General features: G+C 48.5%; 10 protein-coding genes across 10 annotated transcripts; 3 read left to right on the top strand and 7 right to left on the bottom strand.

Moving 5' to 3' along the window:
* Window positions 1-197: 197 nt before the first annotated feature.
* N7455_011009 (uncharacterized protein) lies at window positions 198-1,140 on the bottom strand (the record flags this gene model as incomplete). The annotated part of the gene is made up of 2 exons (XM_065606562.1): window positions 198-606; window positions 1,097-1,140. The coding sequence occupies 2 exons, from the start codon at window positions 1,138-1,140 to the stop codon at window positions 198-200; spliced, it is 453 nt and encodes a 150-aa protein (XP_065460525.1).
* Window positions 1,141-1,186: 46 nt separating this feature from the next.
* Window positions 1,187-2,903, bottom strand: N7455_011008 (uncharacterized protein; the record flags this gene model as incomplete). The annotated part of the gene is made up of 5 exons (XM_040960083.2): window positions 2,608-2,903; window positions 2,378-2,545; window positions 2,199-2,314; window positions 1,858-2,135; window positions 1,187-1,805 (listed from the first exon to the last, which is right to left on the bottom strand). The coding sequence occupies exons 1-5, from the start codon at window positions 2,732-2,734 to the stop codon at window positions 1,187-1,189; spliced, it is 1,308 nt and encodes a 435-aa protein (XP_040809514.2). The 5' UTR covers window positions 2,735-2,903.
* An 869-nt stretch (window positions 2,904-3,772) lies between these two features.
* On the bottom strand, window positions 3,773-4,501 carry mpt (putative DNA repair and transcription factor Ada; the record flags this gene model as incomplete). The annotated part of the gene is made up of 1 exon (XM_040960096.2): window positions 3,773-4,501. One exon carries the CDS (start codon window positions 4,499-4,501, stop codon window positions 3,773-3,775), a length of 729 nt encoding a protein of 242 aa, XP_040809490.2.
* Window positions 4,502-5,626: 1,125 nt separating this feature from the next.
* N7455_011006 (fungal specific transcription factor domain-containing protein) lies at window positions 5,627-6,650 on the bottom strand (the record flags this gene model as incomplete). Its single annotated transcript, XM_040960056.2, has 2 exons — window positions 5,627-6,091; window positions 6,147-6,650. The coding sequence occupies 2 exons, from the start codon at window positions 6,648-6,650 to the stop codon at window positions 5,627-5,629; spliced, it is 969 nt and encodes a 322-aa protein (XP_040809449.2).
* Window positions 6,651-7,728: 1,078 nt separating this feature from the next.
* On the top strand, window positions 7,729-9,342 carry N7455_011005 (amidohydrolase; the record flags this gene model as incomplete). Its single annotated transcript, XM_040960063.2, has 1 exon — window positions 7,729-9,342. One exon carries the CDS (start codon window positions 7,729-7,731, stop codon window positions 9,340-9,342), a length of 1,614 nt encoding a protein of 537 aa, XP_040809517.2.
* Window positions 9,343-10,190: 848 nt separating this feature from the next.
* On the bottom strand, window positions 10,191-12,601 carry N7455_011004 (dynamin family protein; the record flags this gene model as incomplete). The annotated part of the gene is made up of 4 exons (XM_065606561.1): window positions 10,191-10,318; window positions 10,378-10,639; window positions 10,697-12,311; window positions 12,378-12,601. 4 exons carry the CDS (start codon window positions 12,599-12,601, stop codon window positions 10,191-10,193), a joined length of 2,229 nt encoding a protein of 742 aa, XP_065460524.1.
* A 588-nt stretch (window positions 12,602-13,189) lies between these two features.
* Window positions 13,190-14,536, bottom strand: N7455_011003 (60S ribosomal protein uL2; the record flags this gene model as incomplete). The annotated part of the gene is made up of 4 exons (XM_040960116.2): window positions 13,190-13,575; window positions 13,644-14,221; window positions 14,369-14,422; window positions 14,494-14,536. 4 exons carry the CDS (start codon window positions 14,534-14,536, stop codon window positions 13,438-13,440), a joined length of 813 nt encoding a protein of 270 aa, XP_040809471.2. The 3' UTR covers window positions 13,190-13,437.
* A 908-nt stretch (window positions 14,537-15,444) lies between these two features.
* Window positions 15,445-15,888, top strand: N7455_011002 (uncharacterized protein; the record flags this gene model as incomplete). Its single annotated transcript, XM_040960122.2, has 2 exons — window positions 15,445-15,630; window positions 15,739-15,888. 2 exons carry the CDS (start codon window positions 15,445-15,447, stop codon window positions 15,886-15,888), a joined length of 336 nt encoding a protein of 111 aa, XP_040809451.2.
* A 245-nt stretch (window positions 15,889-16,133) lies between these two features.
* Window positions 16,134-17,480, top strand: N7455_011001 (uncharacterized protein; the record flags this gene model as incomplete). The annotated part of the gene is made up of 3 exons (XM_065606560.1): window positions 16,134-16,151; window positions 16,211-16,579; window positions 16,629-17,480. The coding sequence occupies 3 exons, from the start codon at window positions 16,134-16,136 to the stop codon at window positions 17,478-17,480; spliced, it is 1,239 nt and encodes a 412-aa protein (XP_065460523.1).
* A 538-nt stretch (window positions 17,481-18,018) lies between these two features.
* N7455_011000 (DUF1770 domain-containing protein) lies at window positions 18,019-18,740 on the bottom strand (the record flags this gene model as incomplete). Its single annotated transcript, XM_065606559.1, has 3 exons — window positions 18,019-18,057; window positions 18,143-18,337; window positions 18,432-18,740. 3 exons carry the CDS (start codon window positions 18,738-18,740, stop codon window positions 18,019-18,021), a joined length of 543 nt encoding a protein of 180 aa, XP_065460522.1.
* Between the last annotated feature and the right edge of the window lie 18 nt (window positions 18,741-18,758).

Raw genomic sequence — 18,758 nt, 5'->3', positions numbered from 1 at the left:
CGCGCGTAATTTTTTTTAATTCATGAGAAAGCCAGGTAGGTTGGGGTGGGCAATGTCAAGGTCGATGCGGAGTTGTGGAAAGTCACGGTCTCCACCTGGGTTCAATTGCCAAGTCGCGCGGGCAAGAGAAGGGGCGGTCGCGGTCGAAATAAATAGGCAGCGACGGTGTGAGGTGACCCTAGTTATCGTGAATGCGATCAGTGGGCGACTGTACGGGATGCTTGGCGATGGAAAGCGTGATGTTTGGGGGCGTGGTCGGAGCTTCCGATGCGATGGGGGAGAGCGGGTACTTTCAGGGACAAGGGAGTCAAAGAAAGCGAGTAAAGAGGCGAGTTCCCAGGGTAAGGCAAGGTGGGAAGGGAACTCAAAAGTTGAAGGCGCGTTGGGATGGCGCGTTCAAAAAGTGGATGGATGAAAATGGAGATGGGGAGGGAACGGAGTTGCGCGACAGGCTCGGGGAAATCTGGGTGCTCAGAGCAAAGGACTGACAACAGCCTGGCAAGGAGTTTTTTGCAAAGCACGTTAGTCAGCAGGCACGTGAGTGGCCCGTGCTGGATTGTGGCCTGGGGCAGCGCAGTTCTGGTACCGTACTGGTTTGGGATAAGGCTATTATCAGGTATAGTAGTGGTGAGAGAAGAGTGATTGTGATTTAGGGGCAGTTGTAGCCTTGATTGGATTGGTTCTATTCAGATTTATTCAACCTATTGAATCTATTGAATTGTCTTCCTTGCAATAACAATACAAATTGACAATACATTGTAAAACTAAGACTGACCCCCCGGGTCCACCCTTTCTGTTAGTTAACGGGTATCTATCTACTCCGTACTCCGTACACGATTAAAGATCACACCTCATTACACTCAAAATTCAAATAAAGACTTGAATGGATTTACCTATTCTTTAGGCTTACGTATCTATGTTTCTCATCATCCTAATAACTCTGCATTGAGACTAATAGTAGCCGGGGAATCCTCCAGACCTCCATGGGCATCAACCCAGTATGGAAAACCAAAAGCAGAAAGAACAATCAAGGAAAGGACAGAACAGCCCCATGTAAGTCCCAGGGGATTGGTGACGGATTGATAAGAATAGATACCACCGCCATAACCGATAATAAGCTCCCAAACTCCAAAACCCCATGCTCAAGATCAAGAACACACGTAAGATACACGTTCAGAACGTTCCCTTACGCATTCGGTGCCGCAAGAAGGGACCGCTTCACGGGTGGAGGTGGAGGAGGCTTCTTCGCACGAGATGGTGGAGGTGGAGGAGGAGCCTTCTTCAATCCCATAGTGTTCAAGTTGGTTGCGCTGGGTCTCCGGGATGGCACGCTGCCGTGAGATGTTGCTGGGGATATAGACCTGCCCCCGCCAAACATCCGCTCGGGGCTAGAACGTCCATATGAGCTGACCTCTTCAGAGTCGGCGTAAGGATCAGCGGAGAGTCGACCACTTCCAACTTGGGTGCTGCTTCGACGTCCAAACCCGCCCAGATTCTCGCTGGCAGTCCGCTGCTGGACCCACTGTGATGCAACTGGCGATTGTTCTTGTCGCAGTTGAGCTGGGCCTTCAAAGGTGGGAACTCTGCTGAGAACGGGACGTGTAACCCCACTGGTATTTCCATAGGTCTCTCGCGGAGGTGACTCGGAGTATGGCGTAATAGATCTGTTTGATCGGATGGGAGTACGAGTGTCGGTGGCATTCATCAACTCTTCCTGCAATGGTTCGTAACGTTCCTGGTACGAGTGGGCAGTGTTGGCACGAGGACGGGTCGGACGACGTGGAGGAGCCTGTACTTGGCTGTACCTACTTCAGTGTTAATATCACCACACGAGATGCGGCCAGGATCGATGCTTACCCTGCCCATTCATTCTTGAGCTGCACAAGGGCCTCGCGGGACCGTTCGTGGTATTCCAGCTGGGCGTCCAAAAACGCCCCCATGTCCATAACATTGTCGGTTTCGGCTTCTTTGATGTCCTGCATACGACGCAGCACGTCGTCGCTAGCTTCCTCGTACTTCACTTTCTGAGAGCGTAGTTCTTCCTCCACGCGGAAGTCCTCCTTCTTAGCCTTCTCCATCTTAGAGAGCGAAGTATCGTATGCCAGTCGTCGGCTGTCGAGCTTCTTGCGAGCTTGCTATAAGGTAGGTTAATACGTGACCTTCAACCTTCAATTGATCGCGAGAGTCGGGTGGCATACCTGCAACTCTTTCATCTGAGTCAGGGATCTCTCCAGGGACTCAAGCCAGCTTGAAGTCGCCTGCGCGATATAACTTTCTTGGATGCGCGCAATGCGCTCCTCGGTGCGTCCAAATGCTGATCGAATTGTTAGCAATGCGATTCCTACCCCGGATTCCTAATGTCATGTTCAGGACTTACTGATCAGGCACTGTCCGTATTCTGAGTTCCCATCGAAGTCTTCGCCGTGGGCCACCATGCTACTTCCCAAATGGGCAATCGGGAGGGTCTTCTCTTTGTCGTCTCCCTCATTGCGCTTCGAGATAGCTTTGACGTAAGAGGTCATGGATTTATGAATGCGGTCAACGCCTGGAGAGAGTGTGTGGGTCAGTATGGATAAACTGCAGGTGCGGAGGGTGGTCACATCTTACCTTCATGTCGCACGCCCATCTCGGTCTCCATAGCCTTGAAATCATCAGAGAGACAGGTCTTGGCCTCTCCGCCCATGCGTTCTCCAGCCCATTGTTTGAATCGGCCAATTCTCTTGTTCACGTGCATGTTGTGAGGTTGGGATGCTAATGTTATGTGAAAGGATAATCGAAACCAGCGATTGTGTAGAGTTGGAAGATAAATTAAAAGGGAATGTTCAACTAGAATGCTCTAGGATAAGAGAAAAGAGAAAAGACTGGGGGGAAGGGAAAGGAGGTTGGGAACGGTTAGATTAAATCATGGGGGGGGGGGGGCACGCGATTATGATAAAATAGGTAAAATAAGGAAATCAGGGTAAATACAACATAGGCTAGGCCTCTCACAAAGTTACAAACAAGAAAATACTATGCGTTTTATGCATGCAGTGTCGCCGATCTTGGTCAATCAGTGGGGAAGCCATTGTATTCTCAATTGTGTATTATTACCAGTCAGAAGAAGAAAAGTGAAAAAAAAATATGTGTATATATTATTAAAATATTATTATTTACCAAGGTATGTATATAGTACTCCGTACAATAGTGGCCCTCTTAATGGAATGGTATTTTGAAGCCAAGTACTAAAATAGCCTGAGACCCAGGAACACCCCAGGCGGTTAAAGCTGTGACACGCGTTAGTGGGACCTGGTGGGGAGCCACTAAATCCCATTGGAAGCTTCAATTAAATTTGGTTGATCAGTACTATAATTATCTTCTTGCCACCCTGGTTCAGTCTGGAATATTTATGAGTTCATATACTCCGCAAAACATGCATCATCCTATTACCATACAATAATTTACAAAATAATAATGTGTTCGCAATCGCTTAGAAAAATGGGGTTTCAGATGTGTTTCAGTTGATCCGTGGCCACTCTGGGCTCTAGACTCTCGGCCATTTACATACGAGTACGGAACGGAATACGGAGTACGGAGTAGATTAAGATCCAAGACCAGTGGGTTGCATCGCCGCAATGCCAATGCCAATCTAAACTAAAGCGGTGCAAACCCCTGTAATTCCCATCATTCAATTCATGAGATTATATTATATTATAGGTAGAAAATATATATAATTGTTCTCTAGTCCAAAATATGGAGTATCCATATCTTAAATCATGTGGTCTCATCAAAAATATCACCCTAAAATCATTCGAGGGTCTATAGATAAGCCAGGCACCCACGTTTGTTCCGATTCAGATGCCAATTCAGAAGCCAGCAGCACATCGAACTCATTCCAGCCACTTATTAAGGGGATTTCACCCCCCGCCGCCGACAGACCAGCCCCTTTCTCACCATCCCAATCTAGATCCAAGATCTGACCACCCCTATCCCCAGAGGCTGAGCGCGGTGTTTCAACTCCAGTGAACCCATCGGATAGCGATGATTCCGGCGAGTGCAGGTTGCTCTGGACAAGGCTCTCTGCATATTGACCGGGCGTAACGCCCACATGTTTCTTAAACACACGATGGAAATGACTGGGTGTCAAGCCAGCCTCCGCCGCCAGATCTCTTAATTTTGGTTTCAGCCCTGTCAGCAGAATGTTCCTAATTGACTCGCAGGCTTTGTCAATCGTGGCGGTTTGGGGGTTGCTTTGAGCCGCCGTCTGACCCGAATGCGGCCGACAGCGCTTGCAGGATCGGAAGCCTGCTTTTTCTGCTTGCAGAGGGGTGTCATAAAATTGGACATTGGCACGGCGGGCTAGTCGTGCTGGGCATGAGGGACGGCAGTAGATTTTTGTAGTAAGAACGGCGTAGACGAAGCCGTTGGCTGTTACGTCGCGGGTGGCGATGGCTTGCCACCGTTCTGTGTTGCTGAAGTTCCGGCTGAGTCGGGGGATCTCTTGAGGCTTAGATGGATCTGTCATATTCACGAGGTGTCCAAATTGTAGATATCTTCAAGGTATTGCATTCATTGTGGCGTCGAACTCCAAGTAGAGGAGAGCCTCGGTAAATCTGATGATTGATCCCAAACTGACCAATCAGCATCCAGACTGGCCCCCCAATGCCTCAAATGAAGTACATCAGAGTCATCATCTATATGTACAGTATCTACATGCGGGATTAAATAATTTCCCTGGTATATTAAAATTCCTCGCTAGATTCGCAATTTCTTTCAATATTGTATTGCTTGTCTAATCTCTACTCGATATCTTGATGCATATACATATATATAGTGCAACTCTAACCTCACTATCCATACCCTCTCCCACCAATAAGTAAAATAACCATAGATTTTATACAATATCCATTTATTCGTATGCTAAGATATCACCAGGAGAGTACAATATACCGAAGGCATTGAGAACCTGTTTTCCTTTTGGGAGCTTTTCGAGCTCTTCATTAAGAGGATAATTGTGACTAAGCACTCACCTACACTCTCCCGTGTGTAGGTGAGTGCTTAGTCACAATTAGACATTCCATAGAAATGCAAACAATCCAAACATCTTGGGACTTGGCAAGCTGTTGACTATCACCGGATAAACTCAACTGCCTCTGAAGAAAATCGAGAAGTTAATATTGTCAACCATGCCCAAAAACCCAGAGCAGAGAAGCCTATATTAATATCGCATATATACCCATCTTAGACATGGTGATCCTACAGTCTGCGCGCCCCGTTTCCTGCATTTTCCAACAATTTCTCATTATCTTCAACACCGTCCCACAATTACCAAATCTCGCAGAGTCACGCACCACGTCGGCTATTAGATTCTCGAACAAAAGCTGATTATGTGGCTGTGCCATACATCCCAACACACACAGTGCCCACACCAAGCCAGTGAGAGAGTAAGCTCTTGGCCTATTCTGGAGCGCAATAATGCTTCTAGAAACCGCGCTTTGAATCTCCGGTAGTGCCGGAAGTGGACCGGAAACAATTGTGTGCAGTAGAACCAGACAAGCAAGGGCGAACACGAGTGTGACCCAGCCAGTTTGTGTTTCGTGATTTTCTTGTTTCTAGACATTCAACGTTAATACATGTCGAGATGTGGTAACTAGTGGTTGATACTTACATCTCTGGTTAGATCGAGCTTCTCAATGCCCGTGGTCAAACGGTCTTTGATCTCTGCTCCTCTCCTGGCTAGTTCGCTAATGCTGAGTATACCCTCTTTTTCGTGTACTTCCTTCCATTCACCGAAGCAGGCTAAATCTCCGATGATGATCATAACCCAGTTTTCGCAACTTAATAGATCTGCGATTTGTATCTCAGGGGTACAGAGCCAGTGCTGATATGGAAGTTGTGGTATACGTCCTGTCGAGAGACAAGCGAAAAGATCAAGTGAAATCATTGCAGCAAGAAGGAACTCAAGGCCCTTCTGTGGACGATCTGGAGATGAAATAGGAGACACTGTTTGAGATGTGTAGCGAGCATCGAATATAGTCTTAGGCGATATTGAATGCATGACACCTATGACAGCATCCAGATGCAGTAGCCAGTCGTGTTCAGCGCCTCTAAAAACCTAGATTCCTCATTAGATGTAAGATAAGTCGAAAGATGCACCGGTCCCTACCTACCTCACAGCTAATCAAAATCAAACTACACGCCAGGAACTCGGCCAGCCGAGCATTATCGTCCAGCATTTTTCCGCGTTCCTCGCCCATGAATTTGCAGAACTCACGGAGTGCCCTGGAATGATGCTCCAGCGCCCTTTCCTTTTGTTGATATTCCTCCTCACTCCCAAGAATTGCACTTTGGTGAAGCGACGAAAGGCTCAGGACGGCATGATAGAGAGGCCCCCGCTTCATAAGAAGATATAAGAGCCAGCCCCGATTTCCTAGCCGGGATGTAGAGTGGAAATAAGGAAATTGCCATGCGAAGACCTGATCGAAGTAATGCATTAATAGGGACGCAGCTTGGGGATTGAAAATGCCATCTTGGATAGAAGGCCGATCTAGAATTTCCAATGAAGCACTTGGCAAAAGATTCGCGTCATCTTCCGCATCAAAAGCAGTCGAAGCATTAACATCCGAATTTGAGGAAGGCTGTGTTTCGTTATCTGCCTGAGGCAGCGAGGCCATCTTGGTGCGATTCTGCATTTTTCGAACTCGTCGGACATGTTGGTTGATCGCGGTTTTGATTCGGGCTCTTTCTTTCTTTTCCTCTGATCCTCCATCCATCCATGTTGGCCTTGGTCCATACCCATGACAATGGACATTTCGGTCACTGCATTCCCTGCAGAATGGTATTGTTATGTCGCATTTTTTGTGCCGCACGCGACAAGTCCAACAACCAATCGATATAGCACTCATTTGGACAAGTAGTTATCGCAGAGGGTTCTCGTGTGGATTGGAAGAGACCAGTGAAATATCCGAAGGTGATTAGCGCCCCTCCTGACTGTGGGCCTCATGTCAGCCAAGTTATCCGTTGACTCGGGCCATGGAGATCGTTTCATTTTGAACCATGAGGTAGGAGCCATATCTAGGTAGGATGATTGAATTTTTTGTCTAGATTTTTGGAACGTTCCCGACTCTAAGGTCAAGGTGATGCTTTATATGAAGGGCCTCAAAGGTCCACATCGGAAACGAATATAAGAGCGAGGCTGTATGTGTTTACAAGATCATAGGCAATAGCTTAGATATTGGCCTCAATGCAAAACTCTCACTATGAAATACCCAGGTGCCAAACATCAGAAGATAACATTGTTTTATGAATTTGGCGTTCTAGCAGCCTCAAACTCGTAGGTGGTAGCTGCAGGTATGAAATCGACTCCCGAGCTCCGCATACCCCATTACCGAATGACTTCACCTAAGTAGCGTTTGTAATGGGATATATCTGTTACTATCTATGAAGATAAAATCATTTCGATCTTTTGATATACATAGGTTGAGATAGGGCAGGTCGAGCCGGGGCCTACAGTGAGGGCAGGTCGAGCCGATTTAAGACGCTAAGAGCGCCGGCCCGGAGAGGGGAGTATAGTCGAACCATACTGATAGTCGTTGGATATTAGCTATATAAGATGTCTGCTCGAAATGTTTAATGTAACCTATCCTGTATACCTTCTAGGCATATAATTCTTATCCGCTTTGGAGAATTTCTTGCTTCTTCAGCTATTGTTAAGCAAGCCGGCTGTACGGCTTAACTCGAACACTTGAAAACATGGATAAAGACACCATCTTCTTTAATGGTCGTATCCTCACCCAGGCTAGCTCTGGTCTGCATGGACAGCCCGTGTTTGCAGACAGCATGCTAGTGAAGAATGGAACCATCGCAGCAATTGGACAATTCCAGCAAGTTCTCTCTGGATGTTCATCCGACGTACAAAAGCGAGACCTCGACCAGCAGACCGTCCTTCCAAGCTTTATCGATGGCCACATGCACCTTCTCCTTCTTGGCCAATCGCTACGCAAACTCGACCTCCGACCCTGCAAGTCTCTGGAGGACATTCGATCCACCATAAAACAGTACGCGGTCGCCAATCCCCGTATTCCGACTATTCTTTGCAAGAACTGGATGCATTCCATGACACCTAATGGTGTGACCGCCACGATGTTGGACGAACTTGATCCGAGACCCATCTTCATCGATGCAAGTTCGCAGCACTCATGCTGGATGAACACCGCCGCCCTGAAGGTTCTCGGTGCTGAAACTATGTCCGATCCCCCTGGCGGTAGCATACATCGGGATGCCGAGGGAAAGCCTTCAGGTGTCATGGATGAAGGAGCTATGATGTCAGTTATCTGGCCATTTCAAGCAGCGTCATCATCCAAAGAAGAGCGCATGCAGTCGATCCTCCAAGCAATTCATGAATATAATGCGGCAGGATATACCGGCGTTATAGAGATGGCCATGGATGAAGAGGCATGGAATAGCCTTGTTACTCTCCGCTCAATGCAAACAGATCTCCCCATACGCATTGCCGCTTACTGGCTCATCAAACCCACGGCAGACCACGAAGCCAACTCAAACCAAGTACAGCGTGCGATTGAATTGAGTGAACAGTACAGTTCCAGCACCAGTCCCGATCTTCGGATCGTCGGTATCAAGGTTATCTGCGATGGAATCATCGACGCGTGCACTGCTTTCTTGTCCGAGCCATATGCGCCCATTGGCTCGCCTCCACCCATTTGGGAAGCAGAGCATTTAGCTTCTGTTGTCAAAGAAGCGGACAGTGCAGGCCTTCAAATAGCCCTCCATGCAATCGGGGATGGAGCAATCAAAATGGCTATTGATTCAATTGAGAAGCATGCTAGTCCAGGGAGACGCCACCGCATCGAACATATTGAACTTGCATCTCCCGAGGATGCAAAGAGGCTAGGAGAGCTTGGTTTGACGGCGTCCATCCAGCCTGTGCATGCTGATCCCTCTATTCTGACTGAGTGGCCCCGTCTCATTGGGGAGGAACGTTGTGAGAGGGCGTTTGCATACCGCGAATTTGCAGATGCTGGGGCTCTTATGGCGATTGGGACTGATAGTCCTACCGCGCCTTGGGCGCCGATGAATAATCTTTACGTGGCTACCACGCGAAAGTCGTCTAGAAACCTTGAATATACCAAGGTTGTTAATGAGCATTTCCGCCTAGGGATGTGTGAATCTATTGTTGCTGCAAGTGGTGGTGCAGCACGTAGTGTTTTTGCGGAAGAGCGGACAGGAAGCCTGGAAGTCGGGAAATTGGCGGATTTCATTGTTGTTGATATGGAATGGGAGGCAAATGCGTTGTTGCAGGCGAAGGTCAAAGAGACTTGGCTTGAGGGAAGGCGGGTCTGGGGTTAATTGGATATTTGGAACGACTTGTACATAGAAAGGCGTATAGGCCTCAGAATAGAATGACATGAAGTTGATAAAGGGGCCATAGACATAATAGCTATAGATGGAAGAAATATTGTTGACTTCTTGAGAAAGGTAGGTCCAAATATCTAAATTGGGACATAGTAGCCCCTTCGCGCGTAGTCCCCGAGCCGGAGCTCCTAGCCAAGCCGATGTCAGTATATCTTTTTTCTTTCTTTTTTTTTTTTTTTTTTTCAAGGTAGAAACTAAGAGTCTACTAAATTTGAAGAGATGCATAGGATCTACAAACCTCATAGGAGTAATTCACAAATGGCCACGTAAAGCAAATGCTGTGATACCAGTTTATTGTAGGGTCTGATGAGCTCAACTCTTTCTCATGATGCCTACACAAGCCATCAAGAATTAGAATAGCCCTTTTCCACGCATCCTCCAACTTACATTTTTTTAAATCCCTTGGTTTCTGGTAATCTTTTTGCGTCAAAGTGAGGTTTCACATCCTTCATAGTAGTTGAGTTGGTGGAACTTCCAGATGGAGACAAAGAGCCAAAACCTTTACACAAACCAAAGCCAGGCACATTCCCGGTAGGAGAATTTGTACCGGGCGACGAATCGTGCGACAAATCAAACGGACTGAACATGGCAGTGGCCCCATTGTTAGGTCTCAACCCGCCATTTTCTATGCCCCCCAGACCGGGAGAGAATAGAGAACCCGAGGCCTGACTTGTACCAAAGGCTCCTCTGTTTTGATTTGAAGAAAGGGTGGGGAAAGGAGACGCAACTGGCACTGGTTGAACAATTAGCGTTTGCACATATCGACATGGTATCTGGAAGTGCTACCTGCCAGTCGCAGGAGTTGAAACTTGCGGGAACAGACCAGGACGAGGAGTAATTGGCGCCACCTGAGCTGTCTGAGCCGTGCTTTTGAGGGTTGGGGGTTTGACTCGGGGGATTAACGGTCCTGCTGAAATGGTACCTCGATTAGCTTGTGATTCCATGAACCGATATGTGAAATGTAAATACCCAAAATAGGACGAGAACGCAGCGAAGAGTCCGCTATGCTGAAGGCATTGAGAGTCTGTCTTCCCTTTCGGGGCTTTTCGAGCTCTTCATTTAGCCGTTCCTGATCCTTCTGGATGTTCGATGGCTCTGCTGCAATTTCTTGAATCTGTTGATCATCCATGCCAAGTACAGTCTTGCCGGTGAAGATATGTTCTAGGGGACAAAGAAGGCAATTTTCGATAGCCAGGATGGCAACATTATCGACAAATGTCACGATCGCAGTCTGGAAATGTGGCTTGTTAGAATTACCCGATATCTCAAATAAGCATGTCTATCTCACCTCGTAGTAGGCCTGCATTTGATCAATGATCTCTGCTGCTGCAAACTGATCGCTGGATGACTGTAGCTGAGATCTTGCTCGCTCTAGATCGCAGACATCAAAAGTGTTTCGAGTATCCTCTCCCGTTGGGAGGTGAGATCCAGGCAAGCAAAGGTTTCTTTTTAACGCAGAAACCTGCCGGTTCTTCCTGGACTCCTGGATCTTGGAGAGAAATGATGTCCCCACAGGCAACGGATGGCCCCTTTTGAAGTACGAGGTCAGTTCGCTGAGCTTTGCTAACAACGACTCCTTCATCTTCTCCATTTCCGGTCCAATAAGGTGCCGCATGAGCAAGGGGCGGGTGTGGTCGTCCGTGAGGTTCTTCAGTACCAGCTGGATAAAGTACTCGACCGAACTCCAGGTATTCAACAAATGAGATTTAGCAACTGCTTCCCAAGGCTCGCACTGATCCCAGAACAAACTCCCTACAAGCAGCAGGTTTGCACTACCTGGTAGCTCGATTCCTCGACTTTGCCGGGCCTGTTCCTTGATCTCGTCCACAAGAGACTCCTGGGAAATGTACTGTGGTGTCCAATTATCCATGTAAGGCTTGGATCTCTCTTGTTCGACGTCTTCAACAAGTGTTGGCTGTCCAGGGAATTGAATGATTCGCCAGTTTCCGCGAATGCTCATTGCTTCAGCAAAGCATTCATTGAGCTCACGGATTATTGCCCGAAGTCGGCGGAAAGGAGATTCTTCTGTGGTAGCCGTGTGGTCTTTGAATCCACCGAAAAACCCATCCACGTACGATCCATTCAAAGCCTGGTTTGTGATTCGCGCAAATCTGCTGCTAATATCGACAAGGAAGTGGCGTTGCTCCTGAAGGGTTGTGCGCGGCGCGCCCATTTTTGCCAGTGTCTGCTCGTTACTAGAAATCCTTTCTTCTATGTCCGCAATAAGACCAGGAAGATTGCGACGGACATGACCAAGTAGAATCTTGCTGAGACGATGCCTCAGACTTTCAATCCCAACTTGGTCTCGAGGGAGGGAAGCCCATCGTCCCTTTTCAAAGAACTCCTCTTCTTGAGCATCCCGTGCATCATCGGAGATGCTGCGCGTCTCAAACGAGCGGTTGCGCAATACATGCCATCCAAGTTGCAACTTGACTTTTTCGTTCTTGATGAACTGTACATAAGTTTCTTGTTCATCTGAACCCGCTTCGGGGGTATCAGGCTGTGTGACAATACCCAAGACCCTCTCATATTTGGGATCAAAAGACTGCGCGACGTTCTGGATATGATAATCGGCCCTTGCACTGATGACAGCCAGAATGATGCTGCGGGAGCTTTTCATGTATTTTTCCGTCAGACTTTGAGCTATCTCCATTCCTTGCTCGTTTTGTTCGTTGCTGCTGGAGTAGTAGAGCCCCGGAAGGTCGACCAAAGTCAGCTCTGGCTTATCAGGGCCCGAGATCTCGACTTTAAGTACATCATCGCTGAATCCCGTGCTCGAAGGATCGGTGCTGGAAAGTCCCATGCATTCCTTCGCGTTTTCGATCAGTGTGGGAAGGTCACCACTGGAGGAAAAGGACTCGGAGTTGAAGGCTCGGAGCTTCTGCTGTTCCTGCTCCTCCTTCCTGGAATTCCCAGGCTCAATGGATACTTTGATTCGGTCGCTGGGGTTTCTGCGAAGAACAATTTACGTCGCAAACCGAGTGCAGATGTTGCTTTTGGGTGGAAAGCGCACCCTGGAGATTGCCTCCAGTACAGAGCTTTTTCCACTAGACTGATTACCACAGACGATGATTTGAGGCAGTTCCACGAGACCTCCAACCCCAATAGCGCGCAGCTCGTCAATTTTGTCCAGCAGCTCAGACTGCTGAGTCTGTAGCTGGCTCATAGCCTGTTCATCAAGTGGTGATGACATGGCGAGAATGTTCCAAGGTTCCTCCAGCATATGGAGTTGGGTGGACTTCGGGGAGAGGGAAACATAAAATGTACAATTCGAAGGGGGTGGGTGGGGTGGAGTAGATAGATCGTATCTCATTATGGGCCCCGTATTGCGCTGCGTCTGTGCTGTCTACTTCGTTTGCACGACACGGTCAACTTCCCATTGTCCAGCTGTTGTGCAGCATTACCACATAACAATGGGTATAGTATTGATGTAGAATGCACCTAATAACATTTCTAGACTTGTTTGGGCTGGAAATTATCCATACCGTGGTTCAGATACATATATTTCTGGCTGGATTGCACTATTGAGATATGGGCTAGGTTCATATATATATATATATATATACATATGTATCCAGTCAACATCGATAACGTCTTTACGCAATCTTACGCGATATTGGAGCCGATTTTGAAACTATTCGTAGGACGAAGAAAGCTTTGGGGTATCACTGCCGCATGGCATCGACCATAGGCCATGGCGACAACAATAATGTAGCGCAATATATCTGTCGATGAATTACGGCAGACTATAATATCTACTAGGGTGATGGACAGGAACGAGTAAAAATTTAAAGGTGTATCATTCCACAGCCCGAAGGACTTTTTGATTTCGTTTCTGCCCTGTAGAGGCCAACCCCGGACCTCTTTCCATCACCCTTTAATTTGTTCGACAAGAAAAAGGATGGTGTCCACAACCTTAATTCGCTAAGGGCGCATGAGACGCTCATCCGCAGGCGCCTAAGTACATTTGTCTCATAGCAGAATTCCATTTTCAACCCGTCACAAGAATAACTCCAAGAAAAAGCACCCTTAATCCTTGGTCTTCTGGGTACCGCGGAGCAGACCAGTTCTGCGGGCGGCAATGAGACCAGCCTTTTGACCCTGGGTAGCGTAGCGGGAGATGGTCGAGGCCTTACCGATGTGCTGGTGGTTACCACCACCGTGGGGCTGTAGAGAGAGTTGTTAGGGATTGCGGTCCTAGATGTCATCGGATCTGTGCATGGACTGAAACTTACGTGATCGACGGGGTTCATGGCAACACCACGAGTCTTGGGCCAAGAGTTGCGCTTGACGGCGAACTTGTGCTTGGCACGACCGGCCTTGAGCAAAGGCTTGTCGGTACGGCCACCACCGGCAACGATACCAACCATACCGCGGGCGGTGTTCTTGATGACCTTCTTGGCACCGGAGGGGAGCTTGACACGGGTCTTGCCATCCTCGGGGTTGTGGCCAATAACGGTAACGTAGTTACCGGAGGTACGGCCAAGCGAACCACGGTCACCAGCCTTCTCCTCGACGTTGGTAACGACGGTACCCTCGGGCATAGAGGAGAGGGGAAGGACGTTGCCGACGGTCAGGGCAGCGTTCTTACCGGCGTAGATGAACTGGCCGGTGTACATGCCCTCGTTGGCGATGAAAGTCTCGGTGATCATCTTGAACTTGTAGGGGTGGCGGAACTGGACCTTGGCGAGGGGAGCACCACGGCCGGCATCGTGGATGATCTCCTTGACGACACCACGGGTGTAACCGTGAGCCTCAGCGAAATCGAGGGTCCGGAATTGGGCAGGGGCCTTGTTCAGGCGGGTGTTGGCCGCTGTAAAGTAGAGAAAAATTCGATATCAGCACTCCAATCTCCTTGCGAATCTGTGTGGTTTTCCAATGGTCTCCTTGGTTTCCTCCTCGCTGCTCGGGATGCGCAGCCTCGAAATTTCGTGCTGGAATGATTTGCGGTCGCACTCACTGAAAATGGAGCCACGGCCCTTCCTCTGGTTGCGGATGACACGACCCATGGCGACTGTCTAGACGAGGATCCTGTGTTAGTATGGAAGCCGGGACAGAAGTGTCGTGGGAAAGTGGTAAGCGTACCTCGAAGTGAAATAGGCTTGTCGTTGACGAGTTGAGAAATCATCGGACACGGGGACTTGTGTGGGCTTTAGGGTGCGGTCGCTAATCTAACCCAATCGGGTATAGCGCATGGTCGCTTACTTGAATTGGCTTGAACTACAGCAACACAGGCATTTCCAGAATGGGCCTTTAATCGTTGACTTTGTATGGTGTTCATAGTTAACAATGGTTTTACTAAATTGAATGAAGTATTTTAAAATACTATCGACTCAAAAATATCCATATAATCTTTATTTTATGTCTGAAGAGCCTCTTTCAGTGCAAGCCCTGTAGATTTTGGGAGGGCAAGTTATGTCATCACTGCACACGTGATTGCCAAGACCCGATATCGCCAAGACTTCTCGTTTTGGAGTGTTACTCTCATCTTAAGACCTCGAAACAGCTGTGTCTTATACTCCATGCTTTTCTCTATGGGTTTGATGTGATGAGACTGTCAATGAAAGGAGACCTAAACTGGCTTGGGCCATCATCGCCTCTCAAACATTACAGATGTCAATATCAAATGCGTTGATAGAGCTTGTCGCGTACTTCCAGTATGAAAGCAAGAGATATGTAAAGCCGTCTCAACCAGTCGCATCCATTTTTCACTAGGCCATTGCATTTCTTTAGCTGAATTCCTTTCTGAAAATACCAATTAGAGGTTCATCAGTCCTCATCGGCTCTCTTGAGCTCTATCTCTATACAGAAATTTGCAAATTCCAAGCCACTTTCATGCCAATATCTCATTTGTTTGAATCATGCTCTTCTAGAAAACTGCAAGAAGCCTCAGTAAAAAAAAAGTACGAACAAAGGGAGCAGTTGTGTCTGGAAGCCTTTAGATAATTGCCCTTCGGGCGCAAGCTCGGTGCAGACGTGACGCTCAAATGCGCGCAACTTACTTCTTCCTTCAACACCTACCCCATCACCTCCACCATGCCTTCAGATTCAGAACTTTCATCATTATCATCGGCACCTCCGACGGACGACGAAGCTACTATGGCGATTGACCACCCGACTGGTATCGCAAAGTACTTCAAGAAGGAATCTGAGACGCCGCCACCGAAGCGGGAACCGTCACCTCCGCATGAATACGTCGTGGCCGACAACCCCGATATTGCGGTGAGTTCACCTTGCAGGAAGATTTTGCGCATTGCTTGATCTACGGACATGTATATGACGCGTTTGGCCAACAATAGGACACCTTTGCTGAGTTATCGCAATATTTAGTTCATCGTCGCGTTCCGCGCGCGTTTCCATGAAGTGTTCCCCAAAGGAGTGCCACACTACGGCCCACAGGATATCGAGAAGGGGATTGAAGAGTCTCCCCCGGGGAATACATTGAAAGGCTTCTATGCGCATTGCTTGGACTTGTTCTAAACCGCAAGAAGGAAGTCGAGTATGGTCGCCACCCGTCGCCCGATACCGTGCGGAGTGCTTGAAGACGCGCGCTTTCCATCCCCACGCTATCGGTTGTCAAGTTTAGCGCTAATATAATTTCTGAAATATGCAGACGAAACCACTTCACCCGTCCCCTCGAAGAAGCCATCCATACACATCAGTCGCAGTGGCCAAAAGAATGGGAAGGCAAAAACCCCCTTCATGGGGGTGGCAGTTTTGCGACCATGTCCCCCGTGGAACGTGTATGTTCTCAAGACCTTCCACGACATCCGATTTGCGATTCTGACATGTCTCATCTTAGTTGCGTTTATTGAAGGCCTTAATACTGTGGTCACTTTCGTCGTCCGAAGCGGTCCAGGCGAAGATTAAAGAGTCCTACAAGCAGGCGCGTCACGATGATGATCTCAATCAACCATTGTCTGTCCAACCCTGGGGGCGGGATAGCCTGAAACGTCGTTATTGGCTTATCGAAGGGCACGATGATACAAATTTCCGTCTCTACCGCGAAAGTAACCCGGCCCTCAAGCACAACACTTGGTGGAGCATCGCGGGGAGTATCCCCGAGCTGGAGGCCGTCGTGGAGAAACTTGAGGGTGAAAAAGGCACAAACTCCAAGAAGCTTAGCGAGAGAATTCGCGCTTCGATCCCCCGATTTGAGGCATCAGAAGAGGTGATTATCTATTTCGAGAGTATATCGGATTTCGCTAATAAATTTCTAGAAACGGAGACGCCGCGAATATCGTCTCGCACGAAAGGCTGCCTTCGTTCGTCCGGATCCTGGTTTCTCCACGTATGAAGGTCGTACACGCGGCAAGAAACTGAAATACACGTACTCGGACGACGAAGACATCTTTTCTGAGGATGAACCTTCCGCCCGTCGTTCTACTAGAAATGCGGCTCCTACAGAAGCTTCCACGGAGTCTAGACGCCCTCGATTCACGGCAAGCGGGAGGCAGATTCGATCCCGCGCCGGGGGCCTCTATGGCGAGGCTCTGTTGACTGGTCAACGCGATGGAGTTGATGACGAAGAGTTCGATGAAGATGAGGAAGAAGTAATCAGACCGCAGAGGGCTCGGACTTCGACTCACCCTAACGGATACTCTGGATACGATGCCGACGATTTGGAGGATGCATCTGAAGTCCATTCAAGCGCAAATGAAAGCGGCAACGAATGGCGAGGTGCTGAAGATGATTTGGAGCACGATTTCGAAGGCGACAACGAAGAGGAAGAAGCAAGCGCAGATGAATCAACTGGCAATGAGGAGCCAGAAAGCCTTGTCGTGCAACTTCGATATGGCAAGGGAGATGCATCTAGCAATCCGGAGGTCGATGTTGAAAAATCACCACCCGCGGAAGATGTCAAAATGAAGGATGCTGGAGAAGCTGCAGCAGCTGCCTCCGCCAAACTACCGCCTACGACCCTCCCCCATCAATCAGAGTTGGATGCGCAGCAGAGCCCGACCATGATTGCACCTTCACACCCTTCTGCTCCGATACCCCAAGTTCCGACCAATTCTGCAGCAGCCGTAGCTGCGCCGACTGTTTCTTCAAATGGCGTGAGTAAAATTTGAACCGTTTGACTATGAATTCGAATTCACCTCAGCCTAGAGGTTTTCGTTTCAGTCAGGCTAGAAAGAGACCGGGAATGTACATTCTACGAAATGTTGCTAGATAGATCTTTTTGGATTGCAATTGTACTTCTATCGAGCCGTGGGTATTGGCACTAACGGAATACGAAGTAATGGAATGGAGGTACCAAAACATTGTCTTTCTCATAAGCAACAAGTTCAATACACAGTAGATAACACTACATACAAAGGGCATGTACTCGAAATCTATACGGAGTTGTGCCAACTGACAACGCAAATGTTGTATTCTGACGCGGCACCCCGTGAGGTCTGCCCGGTACGCCAGGTATATGGCAAGAAATAAGATAATCTACTACAAAGTAGAGTCGAGGGATATAAGAAATGCAAATGGGAATCAACAACAGCAGGCGCTTCCAATAGCGCAAACGCCAAAAATGCAAGCAATACAGTGTACACAGAAGCCAGTCACCAGACCTTTGAATTAAACCACTAACAGGTCGCATCCAGTGCAGAGATGACCTCAGTCAGAGCCTGCATTGGAGAACTGGGCTGTGTAAAACTGCAAAAACTCCTCGAGCGTCAGCGTCTCCACTTCTGGTCGAGATCAGATGGGGAAATCAATGATTAGGGAAGAAGGTACTCACATCTTCAACCTGTGACGCCAGTTTAGGATCCCTGGTCGAGCCAATCTGGGGTAGATGCCAGTTGTTCACTTCGTACCACCATCTGCGAACACGACTGCCGAGGGTGTGCCCGCTGACTGAGGCATTGCGGTTCCAGAAGCGCCAGCCCGAGAGCGCGAGTGTCCAGACGGTTCCTTGGATCAGAGGGAGAAGTACCTAGAAGGGAGAAGATTGGTGTGTTAGCCTGGTATTGCCAAATAAATCATTCTTGGCCCCCTAAGGGGATTAAGTGAATCGCGGCACTGCGTACCTGATCCCTAGTAGTAATCCACGCCACTCGTCCCCAGGTGTCAGCATCCTTAATGCTGGCCAGATAGCTCTGTTCGAAGCGCAGATCCGGAAGAGGAGGAAGGTTCTGTCGCCGGTGGACCGGTCGAATTACTCGGCTTGGGTGAACAATGTCGGAGGCAATGCTGTTTGTTTCGGAGTCTGGGCCTACAACGACGGGTTGTTTCTCTGAAGCTGTAGTGGCTGGGTTGATGTCATGAACTGGGTCAGGATTGTGATTGATACTCGCAGATTGGATAATCTGGGGGATATCCATAGCATGGCCGGCCATTTTGGTGGATTGTATATG

The sequence above is a fragment of the Penicillium solitum genome, assembly GCF_028829755.1.
Source record: "Penicillium solitum strain IBT 25940 chromosome Unknown utg000008l_segment0_segment0, whole genome shotgun sequence".
In the NCBI taxonomy this organism is placed as follows: Eukaryota; Fungi; Ascomycota; class Eurotiomycetes; order Eurotiales; family Aspergillaceae; genus Penicillium; species Penicillium solitum.
The sequence above is the reverse complement of the archived record's forward strand: the minus strand, read 5'-3'. Positions and strand labels throughout refer to the sequence as shown.